The sequence below is a fragment of the Neovison vison genome, chromosome 1 (genome assembly GCF_020171115.1).
Source record: "Neovison vison isolate M4711 chromosome 1, ASM_NN_V1, whole genome shotgun sequence".
NCBI classification, from domain to species: Eukaryota; Metazoa; Chordata; class Mammalia; order Carnivora; family Mustelidae; genus Neogale; species Neogale vison.
In genome coordinates, this window is record NC_058091.1 from 196,361,453 (window position 1) to 196,377,200 (window position 15,748).

The 15,748-nt window shown below is 36.9% G+C and overlaps 1 protein-coding gene across 1 annotated transcript in view; it reads right to left on the reverse strand.

The window, feature by feature from the left end:
* Positions 1 to 15,748, reverse strand: part of LOC122917317 (leucyl and cystinyl aminopeptidase) — a 99,844-nt gene that overhangs the window by 26,185 nt on the left and 57,911 nt on the right. Inside the window, exons 5-8 of the mRNA XM_044265050.1 lie at positions 8,415 to 8,535; positions 7,571 to 7,725; positions 5,041 to 5,154; positions 3,496 to 3,630 (exon numbers count right to left, since the gene is read on the reverse strand). Coding sequence (XP_044120985.1) covers positions 3,496 to 3,630; positions 5,041 to 5,154; positions 7,571 to 7,725; positions 8,415 to 8,535 — 525 coding nt within the window. The remainder of the gene's footprint in view (positions 1 to 3,495; positions 3,631 to 5,040; positions 5,155 to 7,570; positions 7,726 to 8,414; positions 8,536 to 15,748) is intronic.

A 15,748-nucleotide genomic window follows, 5' to 3' on the forward strand; every position in this document is an offset into this window, starting at 1 on the left:
AATAGAAAAGCATGCCACATTTTTCTGTGGAATCCCCATCCCAATCCCAGAGCTCAAAATACCAAAAGTTGAATTCATGAGTTCACTGCCAGAGATAATCAACAAGCAAAGCTCCAGAGGCCTCTCAGCTTGGGAGTACATTACTTTCCAGTTTTAGTACATCATGTTGCTAACATAACGAAGATCTCTCTTCTTCCTGCAAAGTCACTTCAAATATGCTGGGAACTAGTGAATGCATAGGGCAGAAAGCATACACTAATAATTCCGAACCCGGCATGCAACTGTTAAGGCTCTTCAGTGACACTAGATTGTCGCAGAAGCCCAGGTCATCATTTCCAAACAACATCTTTGGGCAGCCTTCCCTGATTCAAGATAAAAAGAGTTCTCCAACTTCAAAAACAATTTATATCACTCCCTGCATCTGCTACAGATATGTATTTAATGTATATATTTAGATAGATATTTAGGTAGATATACATTTAAGTATGTATTTATAGATGTAGATATATACTTATTTCCTCTTCTAGACTGTATGCTAGCTGAGGGAAAATCCAAAAAGCTCAAATCCAGTGACTAAAACAGCACTTAGTAACAAAAGTACTCAAATAATCTTTGAATTTCACTTCTGGTAAAAATGTAGCAGTATTAAGCCATCAAGATGATCAGATATAGACAACTCAACTTAATCCCTACTACTCCCTTTTTTCTATTTATTCCCCTTTTTCTATATTGTGCTTCATGTTGTTACTTTTTCTATCAACTTAAGTACTCACTCCTGTTCCCAACAGATCCCTTTCAGCCCTGCATCACCAACTTTCCCTCACTACTGATACATTCCCATTAACATAACTATGCAACATTCCTCATTTAAAGCAAATAAAAAATGTCCTTCCTTTCTTTAACCCCATGCCTCTTCCAGTTATCACCCCATTTCTTATACCCCCTTTGTAGTAAACTCCTTGAAAGAGCTGTCCACATCTGCCATCTCCATTTGCTCTCTTACCACTTTCTCTAGACCCATCATCCAACCATCACTAAAAGTGTTTTTATCAAGGTCACTGGAGAACTTCATGGTGTCAAACCAATGGTAATTCCCACACTCAACTTATCAACCTGCTAGCAGCATTTGATATGACTGATTACTCACTCCCCCTTTAGAGTCTTTCTGCACTTGGCCTTGGGACACCCTCTTGATTCTCCCCCTAATCGCTGCCCATCATTCTCAGTCTCTTGCTGGATCCTCATCTCCATGGAACCACCTCATTTTGGTGGCTCCTGGCATTTAAATTTTAGACCTTTTTCCTTTTATTTCAAAATTTACTTCCTAGTTGATCTCAACAGACATCCTGTATCAGAATTAGGCTTAGAGATTAAAAAACCCAGAAAGAATATGTCTGTCAAACACATTTCCCTAATCATGCTTATTTGTTCTTAAATACAATATTGGTAAATTATTCAGTGTCCCACTTTTCCCAATTATGTGGGATATTTGCCCAAATATTCAAAAATCCTGATTCTAAAATCCTGAAATAAGTAGTTAACCATACTGACAGGAGTTAGATATGCTGTAGAAACCAAATGATCAGAAGACACTGAAGTCAGGGTTTGGGGGGTGGGGGTCAGAGGATGATGGAGCTCAGTCAAAACAAATCCTGAACAGTTCTATACAAGAACAGAACCACAAATTTAAACATTTTTGTCAACAGATCCAATACAGGCTTTAAAAATCACAGCAGCAGCAGCTCTGATTGGAATATATTTAATATAGCTAACTAAATTCCTGATTCCTTATTTGTTAACAGTATAACTATTTTCCATGCCAGTCAGGTGTTTGCCTGGAAAACATGGCTACCTCTTTGTTTACCTGCCTTACCCTGTCACTAAATCCTTCCAGAACTTCCCTCTACCCAGTGCTTTTACAGTCATCATTTTCCTTCCACTTTCAGTACTACTCCTAATTTCACACTTTGACCACATCGTGTTAGGACTTTAGCAGCAACTTTCTGACTTTAGATCTCCCTCCGTTTAAATCTACTTTGTAAGCTGGAACAAATTAGTTTTCCTAAACAGTAACTTTAATCAAGGAATTCCTCTGTTCGAAAAATCTTCTAAAGCTTACTATTGCTTACAGAAGAAAGGCCACATTCCTGATGGCATTCAGAACCTTCTACAACTGCCCAACCTACCTTCCTCATCTTTCCGCTTCTCCACCTACAGCCTCCACCACAGTCAAGCATTTACTCCCTAAACAAAAATGTCTTGCCCATTAGCATTCCTGACTTTTCTTTGTAGACTTCACTGCCTTATTCCTGACCTATTCAGTGCTTCTCATTCCTCTTTATCTGTATTCTTTTTATTTTTTAATTCTCTTCAACTTCTGTTTTCCTCCAAAAAAGTTTTATTCAAAATCCTAGGTGAAAAAAGTCTATACCATTCATTCCACCTGCATCAATTTTTTACTGCTTCATAAGCACCCACCACCTAAACTTTGAGTTTCTTGATGATATGGACTGTATCTCACAGGTTTTGTGTATTTCCTCTGTCCAGTACAGGAATTTATTTATTAATCAATTAATCTGACAGCCAGAGTAAGGAGGCAAATAAGCCCAAATATTCATGACTCCCATCACAACTGTGAGTGGTACTGTTCTGTTCTCTGACGTATGATGATCCTTTTTTTTTTTTTTTTTAAGTGCATGAGTGGGGGTGGGGGGAAGTCGCAGCAGTAAAGGAAGAAGCAAACTCCCCACTGAGCAGGAAGCCCAACACAGGGCTCGATCCCAGGACTCAGAGATCATGATCTGAGCCAAAAGCAGACACTCAGCCATCTGAGCCACCAAGGTGCCCCTGATCTATGGTGATCCTAGTCAGGTTTCTAGTTTTCTGTTTTTGCTTTACTCCCAAACCTGGAGTCTTGTGTTTCTGATCCTGCAATCTACTTCTTAGTTCTTACAATCTCTTTTTATTTATGTGTTTTGGCAATTGTGACTTTGGAACATGCCTCAATGTCAATAACTGAGCCAAGGACTTGCTTAGAACATCCTCTAGATATATTCTACCTGTAGATCTATAGACTGAACCAACTTTAAGAGATATATGGCTGTATGATCTGATTAACTACCCAGAATACCAGTCACAGAACTTAAATGATAACAGAGTTATGGAGAAAAACCCAGAAAAGTTAAAACCAAGATTTAAATAGAAGCACACATGAAAATAATCTTAAAATATAATCTTTAAAGTAATCTAAATCATGCAGCTCACATACGAAATTAATTTGAGGTGTGCTTGGGTGGCTCAGTGGGCAGGGTCCTGAGATGGAGCCCTGCATTAGGCTCTCTGCTCAGCGGGGAGCCTGCTTCCCCCTTCCCTCTCTGCCTACTTGTGATCTCTCTCTCCCTCTGACAAATAAATAAAAAAAATCTTAAAAAAAAAAAAAGAAAGAAAGAAATTAATTTGAAACCCACTTCAGGTACTTGGTGTATAGAGCAGTACCTTAAAATAGGAAAGAGAATCAAACATTTCTTCAATCTGTTCTGAAGATTCAACAGATGATGATGATATTGGATGAGATGAATTCAAGGAATCTTTCTTCATGGTTTTAAATCGAGCATCTAAGAAATCTTCATACTAGCAAAAACATCAAACAGATTAGGAAACCACAAAAAGTATCAAAGGCAAAGGCAAGTATAGTAATTATTTATATGAGTTAGACTAATAACTGTTTAAGTTCATTATTAAAAAAAATCTTCACTAGACTTTATAAAATAAGCTTTTAAAATGTAGGAATACAGCAACTTTCGGTTGTAGTCCTTAAATTAAAAAAAAAATTATAACTTCCTAGCCACATGAAAAGCATTGTTTCTTAAACCACACTGTAAGAATAAATTAAGAATCTATTACTAAAGCAACCAAATGTGTCAATTCCAGAGAGAAAATCAAAGTAAATATTCTAAAATGGTTAGTGTACATTTTAAAAATAACATCCGAAATTAAAAAACAAAAATAAAAATTGGTCCTTCAGCCAACTTTTCATACATGGTTTCTATTAAGATAATAGACATTTCCCTTAACTGAGATTCATTCAAAATAAAATATGGCACTTAAAAAGAATTCATTGATAGCTCAGTAGACAAGCTCCCCTAGAATATCCATTAGAAGGTTTTAAACATTCTGGGCACCACCAAGTGGTGAAACTGTATATCTCATTGCTCAATTAAGAAACACACATAGATTTAGAATATTTTGCTTAGTATTCTAGTTCCTTCTACCCACCTGAAGTTTTTGAACAGGACTTACATAAAAATTTCAGATTAAAAGCTCTTAAGAGTATCCCTATTTTGAAACAGTCTTGGATCATATACCCAGGAAGTTTAATATAAAGTCAGAGAATTTTAGGGCTGAATGGGATCTTTATTTACACACTCCCACCTATTGCTTGGATTATTTGGCAATACCTATTGTATTATGGCCTGGTGTGTTCAAATATCTCTAATGATAGGAAACTTCTCCAGAGTCTAATAATACAGTATCATTATTATGACCTCTATGACAGAATGATATCCCAATGATATCCCTTTAGAAAGGGCACAAAATATGGTTTGTATCTTAATAGGGCAAATTACTTGTCTGTATCAATCTATGTACCGTGTTACAAGAAGGATCATAGTAATAACAGAGAGATAGCATTGTTACACATTGTCTTAATTTCTTTCTCTCTTTATACAAACGATAAAATGTTTTGTTGTCCACAAAAGGTTTTTCAACTTTATCTAAATTCTGTCAAGAAGAAGGGCTACATCGCTTAAAAATAAAATGTAACAAAGTGATTTAAAATGTTCATCTTAACAAAGTATAAAATAATTTCACATAACTTCAGCTTTCAATGAAACATTTCAATAAATAAAAGCTTAGTTTTCATTACCAAATGTCAAGAGGTTGAAGATTTATCAGCAACAAGGATCAATATTATCTTTCTAGAAACACTTTCATTTTTCAAATGGCAAATATGAGAGTATGTATAATAAACAGTGTACTTACACTGGAGAGCTCTTTAAATATTTTTTCCAAAGAGAAATACTCCATGAATGTAGCAAACCCTTCATTTAGCCACAGATCGTTCCACCACTCCATTGTGACCAGATTACCAAACCACTGTGGGGAAAAAACAAACTACTAACCAACACAGTATTTACATTCTTAAAAATGTCCTAGTAATTGAATTGTCAGATTAATCACCTATATCCAGATTATAACTACTTAAAAATAGTTATTAGTTAAACAAACTACGTTCAAATTAAAGACTTATGAGAAAATTTGTATATATTTATTCTAAAATGAAAATAAAAATTTTAGCATTTTACTCTGTTAAATGGGAAAACAAGCAAGAAACACAATTAGCATATTTATCAAATTAACACACACACTGTTTGCTAGGTAAAAACAGTTTTTAGCCACTTCATTAAAAGTATTATTTCCTAGATAATGAAATTCTTTTACCTTCTAATATTAAGTTACTAAGATTATTTCCATCTATCTACAGCCATCCATGATAACTAAGAAATAAATTTGTATGTGACAGACTTTCCTACATAAGCCCAGGCTTCATGTTTCTCCTCAGGCACCTGAGAGGAGGTATTTACAGGATTCAAAAAAGAATTCAAGTAACATTCCTTAAGATAGTTGGCATGCATATAAATAAAGGACATCACAAAGTTCTTTAAATGTCTTCTTTTATGATGTAACCATAAAAAGGATAACAATGATAGGAGACTCCCCTAAAAAAAAAGTATCTCAAAAATCCCCCAAATGGAGAGTGGTGGGTATGCAATTTAGTGTGGCCTACGGCTCATCTCAACCTAGCAGCAAAATAATATTACTAGGTATTGAAACAGAACAGTTTTGAGAATTATAAGAACATGCTTTTCAAAGATATTATCTTTAAACCTGTTTCAGAGGAATATGGTTTCTAAGACTTAAAGCAGAAGTAACAGAGAAGTGGTGATGGGTGGCCCCAAGCATAAAAGACCAAGAGGATATCCTCTAAAGGACAACGTGGCTACATGCCCAAAACCATGACTGTCAATAAGGATGTGCTTCAGATGTCAGCCTGTTAATGAAGTGTTCACAAGGGCTCCAGAGTTGCACATATATGGTGTTTGAGACAGGAAGCAAACTGACCAGATCATGTGCTACTCTTCTTCCACATCTCCCTTCCGTCATGACACCCCCAAACCATACCCAACACTGTTTTGTTTTTTTTAGATTTTATTTATTTATTTGACAGAGAGAGAAATCACAAGTAGGCAGAGAGGCAGGCCGAGAGAGAGAGGGAAGCAGTCTCCCTGCTGAGCAGAAAGCCCAATGCGGGGTTCGATCCCAGGACCCTGAGATCATGACCTGAGCCGAAGGCAGAGGCTTTAACCCACAGAGCCACCCAGGCACCCCCATACCAACAATGTTAAGCCCCTCAGCAAGGGACAAAAGAAAGACAAGGTGCTGGGGAAGAAAACAGGATGTTCACATACCCACATAATTTTCTTTCTTTTTCTCCTTATCATACAAAGAGTACCCTCCCTCTCTCAAATAAACAAAGGACACAGTTTGAGCAGGAGAAGAAAACATAAATCTAGTCCTGACAACTACAGTCTAAGAGTTATGAGAACAGAATGAAATTTAGGGGAGGGGTTTGTCTACCACAAAGCTATACTGAACAGCTGGCATCTGTCAGGGGTGAAATAGATCTCTATCATTACAGGGCAAGAAAGGAGAGGCAGGTCTTGAGTAGACAGTGGTCTTCAAGCCCAGTGCTGCCAATTATTAATTGTATGACTTTGGATAAGTCATTTATTTAAACTGAGTCTCAGTTTCCATATCTGTAAATTGGGATTATCACCTGCCTCAGAGCAGTTATAGTAAGTAAGTGAGATAATGGATATGCAAATGCTTTGTAAACTGTAAAATCCTACACAAACATGAGAAAGCATTTTCATTTGAAATCAAGTTTGTGTTAGAAAACACCCAGGGGCACCTGGGTGGCTCAGTCATTAAGCATCTGCCTTCAGCTCAGGTCATGATCTCAGGGTCCTGGGACTGAGACCCACATCAGGCTCCCTGCTTGTCAGGAAGCCTGCTTCTCCTTCTCCCACTCCCCCTGCTTGTATTCCTGCTCTCACTATCTCCCTGTCAAATAAATAAATAAATCTTAAAAAAAAAAAAAGAAAGACGGGACGCCTGGGTGGCGCAGTTGGTTAAACGACTGCCTCCGGCTCAGGGCGTGATCCTGGAGTCCTGGGATCGAGTCCCACATCAGGCTCCCAGCTCCATGGGGAGTCTGCTTCTCCCTCTGACCTTCTCCTCGCACATGCTCTCTCTCACTGTCTCTCTCTCTCAAATAAATAAAATAAAATCTTAAAAAAAAAAAAAAAAAGAAAGAAAGAAAGAAAACACCACTTTATTATGAAAGAAGGCGATACTACAATAAAATGCTGAATTTATTAGCATCTAATTCTACTCTAAAACTCTAGGATATAAAAGAGAAATGAAATACAATATTCTTGGCTACTAATACCTGATGGGATAGCTCATGAGCAATAATTTTAGTAACCAGTTTTCTGTCCGCCATTGAAGAAGTATTGTTGTCATACAGAAGTGTTTCTTCTCGGAAGGTGAGCAAACCCCAATTTTCCATTGCTCCTGCTTCAAAGTCAGGAATAGCCACCAAATCTGGACATAAGAAAGAAGTGATCAACTTTCCTTCATCTAGGGCACTCCCTAAATAAAAATATTTTACCCACTGGTTTATCACTGTGAATCAAAAGACAGTGAGGTCATTTTATACTCAGCAAATGGAACCCTACTCCTCTCTCGTACATTCCCCACCTGTCAGTCAGTTGAGAAAGAACTGAACCATCCCTTTAGAGTCACTGCTCCTCTGTCACTTAGCGAAGGAAGAGAAACCTAATTCCTTCACAATGAATCAACTTTCTAGAGCAGGGAGGATAAGGTGCAGATCCGACACTCCCCTATCTAGCTCCTGGTGAAATAGCTCTGACATGCTCTTGCTTTCCTGAGCTCCCAGTACTCAATTCTTGTTATTTGAGTCAGGAATTTCTTAGGAAGTTAGAATTAGTCAAACTCCAGACTAAGCCCTAAGCAAATTCCCACATACACAGCTTATACACTGTGTAAGCCCTTTTAACACCTTCATAAACTTCTAAATGTTTTAAGCTCCACATTTAGATGTTTTTATGGAATCTGAATAATCTCAACAAATAGAGACAATTTTTAAAGATTTAAGTGTTTCTTAGTTTTCTTTTAAAATAACTTTGGCAAAAGTTTTCTAAAAAAACATTTGCAAAATGAATCTAGGTTGTAAAAGCAATGAAAATCAGAGGCACTGTTTTGATTCTTACCCAATTTCTTAAGTGGGTATTGAATTTCAAAGTAGTTTTGATAGAATTCAAGAAGCTTCACAGTTGTTTCCAAGGCATGGTGAACTTGACCAATCTTTTCTGGTACAGCATATATAGAAACCTAAAAGAAAACACACATATATATATGTATATATGATGTAAAGACAGGTACAACCAAAATGGCATGATAGTCATGTGAATACTGTGAAGCATATGTGAGAACTGAAAAAAGAGTTTTATGAGATTTTATAGGACAGAAACTCTTGCTTCCAAATCAATAAGCCCCTGGAGAATTTAGCAAGTCACTTCCACACATGCCACCATGTTCAAACACTTACTGATTTTTTTTTTTTTAAAGATTTCATTCATTTATTTGACAGACAGAGATCACAAGTAGGCAGAGAGGCAGGCAGAGAGAGAGAGGAGGAAGCAGGCTTCCTGCTGAGCAGAGAGCCTGATGCGGGGCTTGATCCCAGGACCCTGGGATTATGACCTGAGCTGAAGGTAGAGGCTTTAACCCACTGAGCCACCCAGGTGCCCCCTGATTTTTTTTTAAGTTAACAGAACATCCCAAATAAACTATTTGGGTCATATCATAGCAACATACAAGCAGTTGCCTATTAATTTCATGATACGTATCTTCTCCATTACCTAAAGTTGCCCTTCCTTACCTATGAGCTATCAAGACTGAAAAATTTGAGGGACAAAACAAATTTTCCTCTTTTTAGCACTTTTACAGTACCTGGCATCAAACAGGCACTCAACACAGAGGAGTCACATAAGGGAGTTAGCTCTAAAGTAAACATACAAGGCAGAAATTACACATTTGTTGAAATTACCCTGGGAAAATCTGTTACAGACCAATGCATGCTTTGTCAGTAAGTATGGCAAGCCTGTTTTTCTTCCAGCCTTGGGATACCTTACTTTTTTGCAGTTGTTGGCTTGTTTTCATGGGTCATGTTGTGTAAGAAATAATCATACCAAACAGAATCCAATGCTCAGTGAGTGGCACACAGTAACTAAAACCAACGAAGGGGATGATGAATCCATATTCCAATTACCCATTCCCTTCAGGATACATGCTCACAGAGGGGAGGAAGGCAGATCTGATTGCCCACATCATTTAAATTGCTATTTTTTCTCTCTTTTTCTAAGTGCATAAGTTAAACACATAAGCTATAACTAACTATAAACATCTTATTCAATAAGTATCAAAAGGCAAGTTTTAAGTAATTTTATGTTAAAAGCAATGGGTTCTTAAAAAGCATTATTTATTGTTTTTCAGTTGATTGAAAAAAACAGAAGCCCTCTATACTCAACTGGGAATGTGAGATATGGCCAAGACATAGTAGAGAATAAAAACTTTAAAAAAAAATCTCAACTGATGGGAAATGGAGACCTACTGAATAAATCACCACTTGCAAATAATGCACTGAACTCTAATTCAATTCTCTCATTAAAGGGCTAAAAAACTGTTGACAATTTCTAAAAGGTCAAATAGTTTTCGGTCATAGTTGTCCTTATGTGGGGCTTTAGTCTACAGTTAATCACAAAAACATAGAGGTAACACAGAATAAAAATTAAATGTAAGGAAAAAAATTAAGTAAACAAAAAAAAAAATCTCTGCGAGTTATATGACGTTGAGCAGTTTGGTTAACTCTCCTTGTTGGGTGAGAAAAGTAACTCCTACCTTCACTGGGTTGCTGGGAAGATTAAATGGGCTAATACATATATAGAACTTAGACTAGTTCATGACATGATGTAAGTGTTCAATAAATGGTAGTTATTATTATTATTTTAAAAATACAGAAATGGGGTAAAATATGTGTGAGTAGAGCATTTGTGCCAACGGTTACTGGGAAAAAAACCTATCTAGGACCAGAGTTAATCAGTTAAAACTATATTGTTAAGGGAACTATGAAAGAAATTTAACCTCTCGCCTTATATGGCTAAGAGTACTTCACCAGCCCAGGATTCTGCCATCTGTAGCCCTTAGTGACCAGTTTATTGAATGCAGTCACCACTTGCCAAAGGAACTATAAGCTCATTCCATTGATGTTTTACTTCCTGCATCCTTCCCCTCTGCAGTCAATGTTAGTGGGGGGAGGGTAGAGACTGACATATTCTTTAACAATCTCTAACTTCCATTGTAAATGACTATACCAAGATCACTAGGAATTTGAGACAAATCTTCATTATCTCTGCCTATTCTTTCCAGAAACACATATTTTATATTATAGTCAACACATTAACCTCCAAGATGCTATCCCAATGGAAATACCACCTATGTCCCCTAGATTCCTCCTCCAACATCCCTCTGCCACACATACCATTTGGCCATGCCTCTCTCTATGTGTGAAAGCACCTTTCTTTGGGGGAAAAGTAAAGGAGGAAGAAGAAATTCACGTGAAACTAAAATCTGACCAAGGGAATCTGACTTCTGGAATACAGAGATTAGGAAAAAAGATAGTTTATTATTTTCTCTCCCCCGCCTTTTTTTTCCCCTTAAAGAATGATGTGCTATGAGTTCTCACTAGATAAATCATCTGGTAATTATAATTATTAGCAAGCTTGTTTTAAGAGCAAAAGAAGCAGTAAGAAACAGAACAACCTAATTCAACAACAACAAAGAAGTCTTGACCAGGACTCTGGGCTTGATAAGAGCACTCTAAACACTGTTAAATGGAAGTCAACTAGCATTCAGACCTTAAGACTTACAGCTTAAAACATGGTATGTACATCTGATTAACGAGCACTGCACTCTATGAGTCTACAAATTAGACCTGTCTATGATAAAAACAAAATCAGGCAATGGCAAAAATAAAACAAAAACCTCAAGACAAAGCGGTGTATTTCAAAACTGGTGTAGAATTTTCTAGGTAATTCTGGCATTTCTGAAAACAGAAAGAGGTGTAAAGAACACTGAAGACCGGACAGAAATGATAAAAACAAATGTTCCTCTTTCTTTAAAACTTTGACAATGTAGTGATCTTTATCACTAAAGAGGGCATGTTTAATAACTTTGACATTTCTAGCTCTTTGGTAAGACTGACATTAGTAAATAAAGCCCCACTGCCTTATTCCTGATTCTTGTGAAATAGGCCTAATGTCAACTACTACACAAGATAGAATCCATCCTAAAGATTACCACATTTTAGTGTAAGAAAAATCCTTTGTTAGACTTCAAGTTGAGATTTATGGTCACCAACAGAAGTTATTTCTGTCACTGGGTGTAAGCAGCAACACATTGTGGTGGACAGTATAATCCTGACTCTCACTTACTATGTAATCTTGGGTCACTTAACGCAACCTCTTTGAGACACTGTTTCTTCCTCAGCAATACAGGATTAATGTTTCCCTCCCGTGTGGTTTATGAATCAAAAAGGTAAAAAGGTATTTATAAATGAGGCAAGACAGAGGCCAGCACAGAGTATAGCTCCATGAGTATTAGAGTCTTCCCTCATCCTAATAAAAAGAGAGAAAATTAATGAAACAACTGTTTATTTGTATAATTTTTTTTTAGAACACGTTTTGAAATATGCAGGTGCTGGGTAGCATTAAAAGTTATGACTTTACAATCAGAAAAAGACAATTATCATATGATCTCTCTGACATGAGGAACTTGAGATGCAGGGCAGGGGGTTGTGGGGGCTAGGGAAGGAAAAAATGAAACAAGATGGGTTCGGGAGGGAGACTACCCATAGGAGACTCTTAATCTCATGAAACAAACTGAGGGTTGCTGGGGGCTGGGGTAGGGAGATCATGGCTGTGAAGTGATGGACACTAGGGAGGGTATGGGCTATGGTGAGTGCTGTGAAATGTGTAAGCCTGATGATTCACAGACCTGTACCCCTGGGGCAAATAATACATATGTTAATAAAAATAATTTTTAATAGTTATGACTATATTCACAGACATATAAGGAAGTTCATGTATGTTTGCAAATGGATAAATAAAGAGTACTCTGTGTGTGTGTGTGTGTATTGCTATCTCCCAGGCAGTAAGTATTTTACCAAAAAAATCACCATTTAATCCTTGAGAAGGATTAAATATAGGCAGGCTAATATAGGCAATACAGTGTTAGATTTGTAGAAGGTAAGGTTTAGGCAGGATTACAGAGGAATCTGCTCTCTTGAGCACATCCTAGGAAGCTGTAGAGGAGGGACTCCAGAGTGCATGTTTAACCATGTTGCTTCATAACACACAGAAATTAAAAGGAAAGAAAAAGCCACCCCAAATTCCTCTCTATCTCAGTCTCAATCAATCACTTTCGTGCTCTCTCCATTTCCCCTGCCCACCTCTCTATATATGAGAATAAGGTATATATCTGAGCAGTGAATAGTTCAGCTTGGCCAAATCCATACTGAAGCAATGAAAAACAAAGACGGATTTCTGAGAGAGCCCTGAAGATCTGAATGATGACTTTAAATATAATCCTAGAGGCAGTAAGAAGGAAGGAGGAAGGGAGGAAGGGACAGAGGGGAAAGAAAAAGCCAAGACTGCATATATTTTGGGACACAATAAAAAGTGCTGGGGGTTTTATATCAAAGAGTGTGATAATTACAACAGAGATGTAACCAAAGTGCTATGAAAGATCACAGAGGGAATGATTAATCCCAGCTGGGGAAAAAATGAACTGCTTCAAGGAGAGGATGGTATTCAGCTGGGTTTTGAGAAGCAAACCTGACTCTCCTCGGTTGAGCCTTTGGGATTTTATCCAGGCTGCAACATCTGAATCAATAGCCCGATCTGTGGTGTGATGCTTGAAGAAAAATGAATTGAATTTTATCAGATTTAAACCAACCTCACTATCCTTTTTCAAAGGATTCAGAAAAATTCTTTGGTTTAGACTTGAAAAAAACTCTTTCAGGCCAAAGATTTGTAAATCATTTAAGCACTTGGCCACTACATAGTCTACACCTAACCTTGAACGCTGAAACTTCGTGAGTCGCTCCATCTTTTACTGCTGAGCATAATGGCATAGGGTATCACTGCTGATGAAAAGCCATAATCCTCATCTCTGCCCTTACCTCTAAGAGTTATGCGGTAGCCATTATAGGCTTTTCTAACAGAATGAGTATATGCTTTTTGATTAGCAAAATCTAAATATAATGTGATTAAAATAAAGCTTTAAATCTAAAAAGGAAAGCCAGCTCCAACTGAATGTGTTCAATGAGTGAAAATATTCCCTGAGGTGATCAAAATATGAAAAAAAATCTAAAAATTGTATTTCTATCATGAAGAATAATCATTTTTAGTTTAATAAAGACCCTTTCTCCTATAGTGTTAGTGTATAAAAATATTAACTAGGTCTCTATGGTGAAATTAAAGAGTAAAATCTAAACGAATAATCATTTATTGACAGGGACTAATGACATAGAAAAGCAGAGAAGCCTAATTAGAACAAATAATTTTTACAAATTATAGATACATAAGACCTTTAAATAGTCTTACTCACTATTCTAAGGAAACTCAATCAGAACTTCCTCTTTTAAAAAGGAAGATTAAATTAACTTTTATAACCTGGGGTTTATCTCCTAACTACATTTGTACACTATCTCTTAAATCTGCATGTTTTAGATACAGTGCTGTCCAATAAAATTTTCTGCACTGATGGAAATGTTCAATATTCATGATATGCAACATAGTAACCACTAGCCACAAGAACACTAGAAATGTGACTACTCAGACTCGAAGAAGTGAGTTTTAAATTTAAATTAATTTTTTGCAACTTTACATACTGATATAATTAACACGTAACATTGTGAAAGTTTAAGGTGTGCAATGTGTTGCTTTGATACACTGTTATATTGTGAAATGATTACCACAGTAGCATTACTTAGGACACCTCCATCACCTCACATAATTACCGATTCTTTTCTGTGATGAGAACTTTCAAGATCTAGTCTCTCAGCAACTTTCAAGCATATAATGCAGCATTCTTAATTACAGTCACTATGCTATACATTAGATCTCAAACTTATAACTGGAAGTTTATACCGCTGGACCAACATTTTCCTATTTTCCCCCTCACCACCATTCTAGTCTCTAAAAGTTCAGCTTTCTTAGATTCTTCATGTGAGATAATACATAAAGTCTTTGTCTATTAACTTATGTTATGTATGTCATTTAACATAATGCCCTCCAGGTTCATCTATATTATTGCAAATGGAAGGATCTCCTTCTTTCTCATGGCTAAATAATAATCTATAATACGTTTACCACACCTTTTCTATCCATTCATCTGCAGAAAGACCCTTAGGTTGTTTCCGTATCTTGGCTGTTGTGAATAATCTGACAGCAGACATGGGGGAGTAGATATCTCTTTGAGAGCCTGGTTACATTTTCTTTGGATGTATACCCTGAAGTAGGATTGCTGGATCATATGGTAGTTCTATTTTTAATTTTTTGAGGTACGTCCACATTGCTTTCCATAGGGGCTTTATCAGTTCACATTCTACCAAGAGTGCACAAGGGTTCCCCTTTCCACCACATCTTCATGGAGGTCATTTTAACAATTGTGAGGTAATATCTCCTTGAAGTTTGGTTTGCATTTACCTTGTGATTGGTGATGTTGAGCACCTTTTCATGTACTTGCAGGCCACTTCTATGTCTTCTTTGGGAAAATACCAGTTCAGTTCCTCTATTTTTTTTTTTAAGATTTTATTTTTAAGTACTCTCTACATCCAATGTAGGGCAAACTCACTTCAAGATCAAGAGCTGCATGCTCTGCGGACTGAGAGAGACAGGCACCTCTCTTCTACCTATTTCTAAATCAGATTGTTTATATATTTTTTTGCTAATGAGTTATAGGAGTTCCTTATATATCTTGGATATTAATCCCTTATCATATACATGATTTGCAAATACTTGCTCCCATTCTTTCGGTTGCCTTTTCATTCTGATGATGTTTCTTTTTGCTGTGCATAAGCTCTTTTTAAAAAAAGATTTATTTATTTGACAGAGAGGGAGATCACAAGCAGGGGGAGCTGCAGAGGAAGAAGGAGAAGCAGGCTCCCCAGTGAGCAGACAGCCATTGCAGAGCTCAATCCCAGGACCCTGGGATCATCACCCAAGCCAAAGGCAAATGCTTAACTGACTGAGCCACCCAGGCATCACTGTGCAGAAGCTCTTTAGTTTGATGTAGTCCCACTTACTGATTTTTGCTTTTGTTGCTTGTGTTTTGGTGTCGTATACAAGAAATCATTACCAAGACCAATGTCAAGGAGGTTTTTTTTTCTCCTAGAAAGAAGACTTATGGTTTCAGACCTTATGTTTAAGTCTTCAATATGTTTAATTTTTTTGAGTGATGTAAGATGAGAGTCCAATTTCAT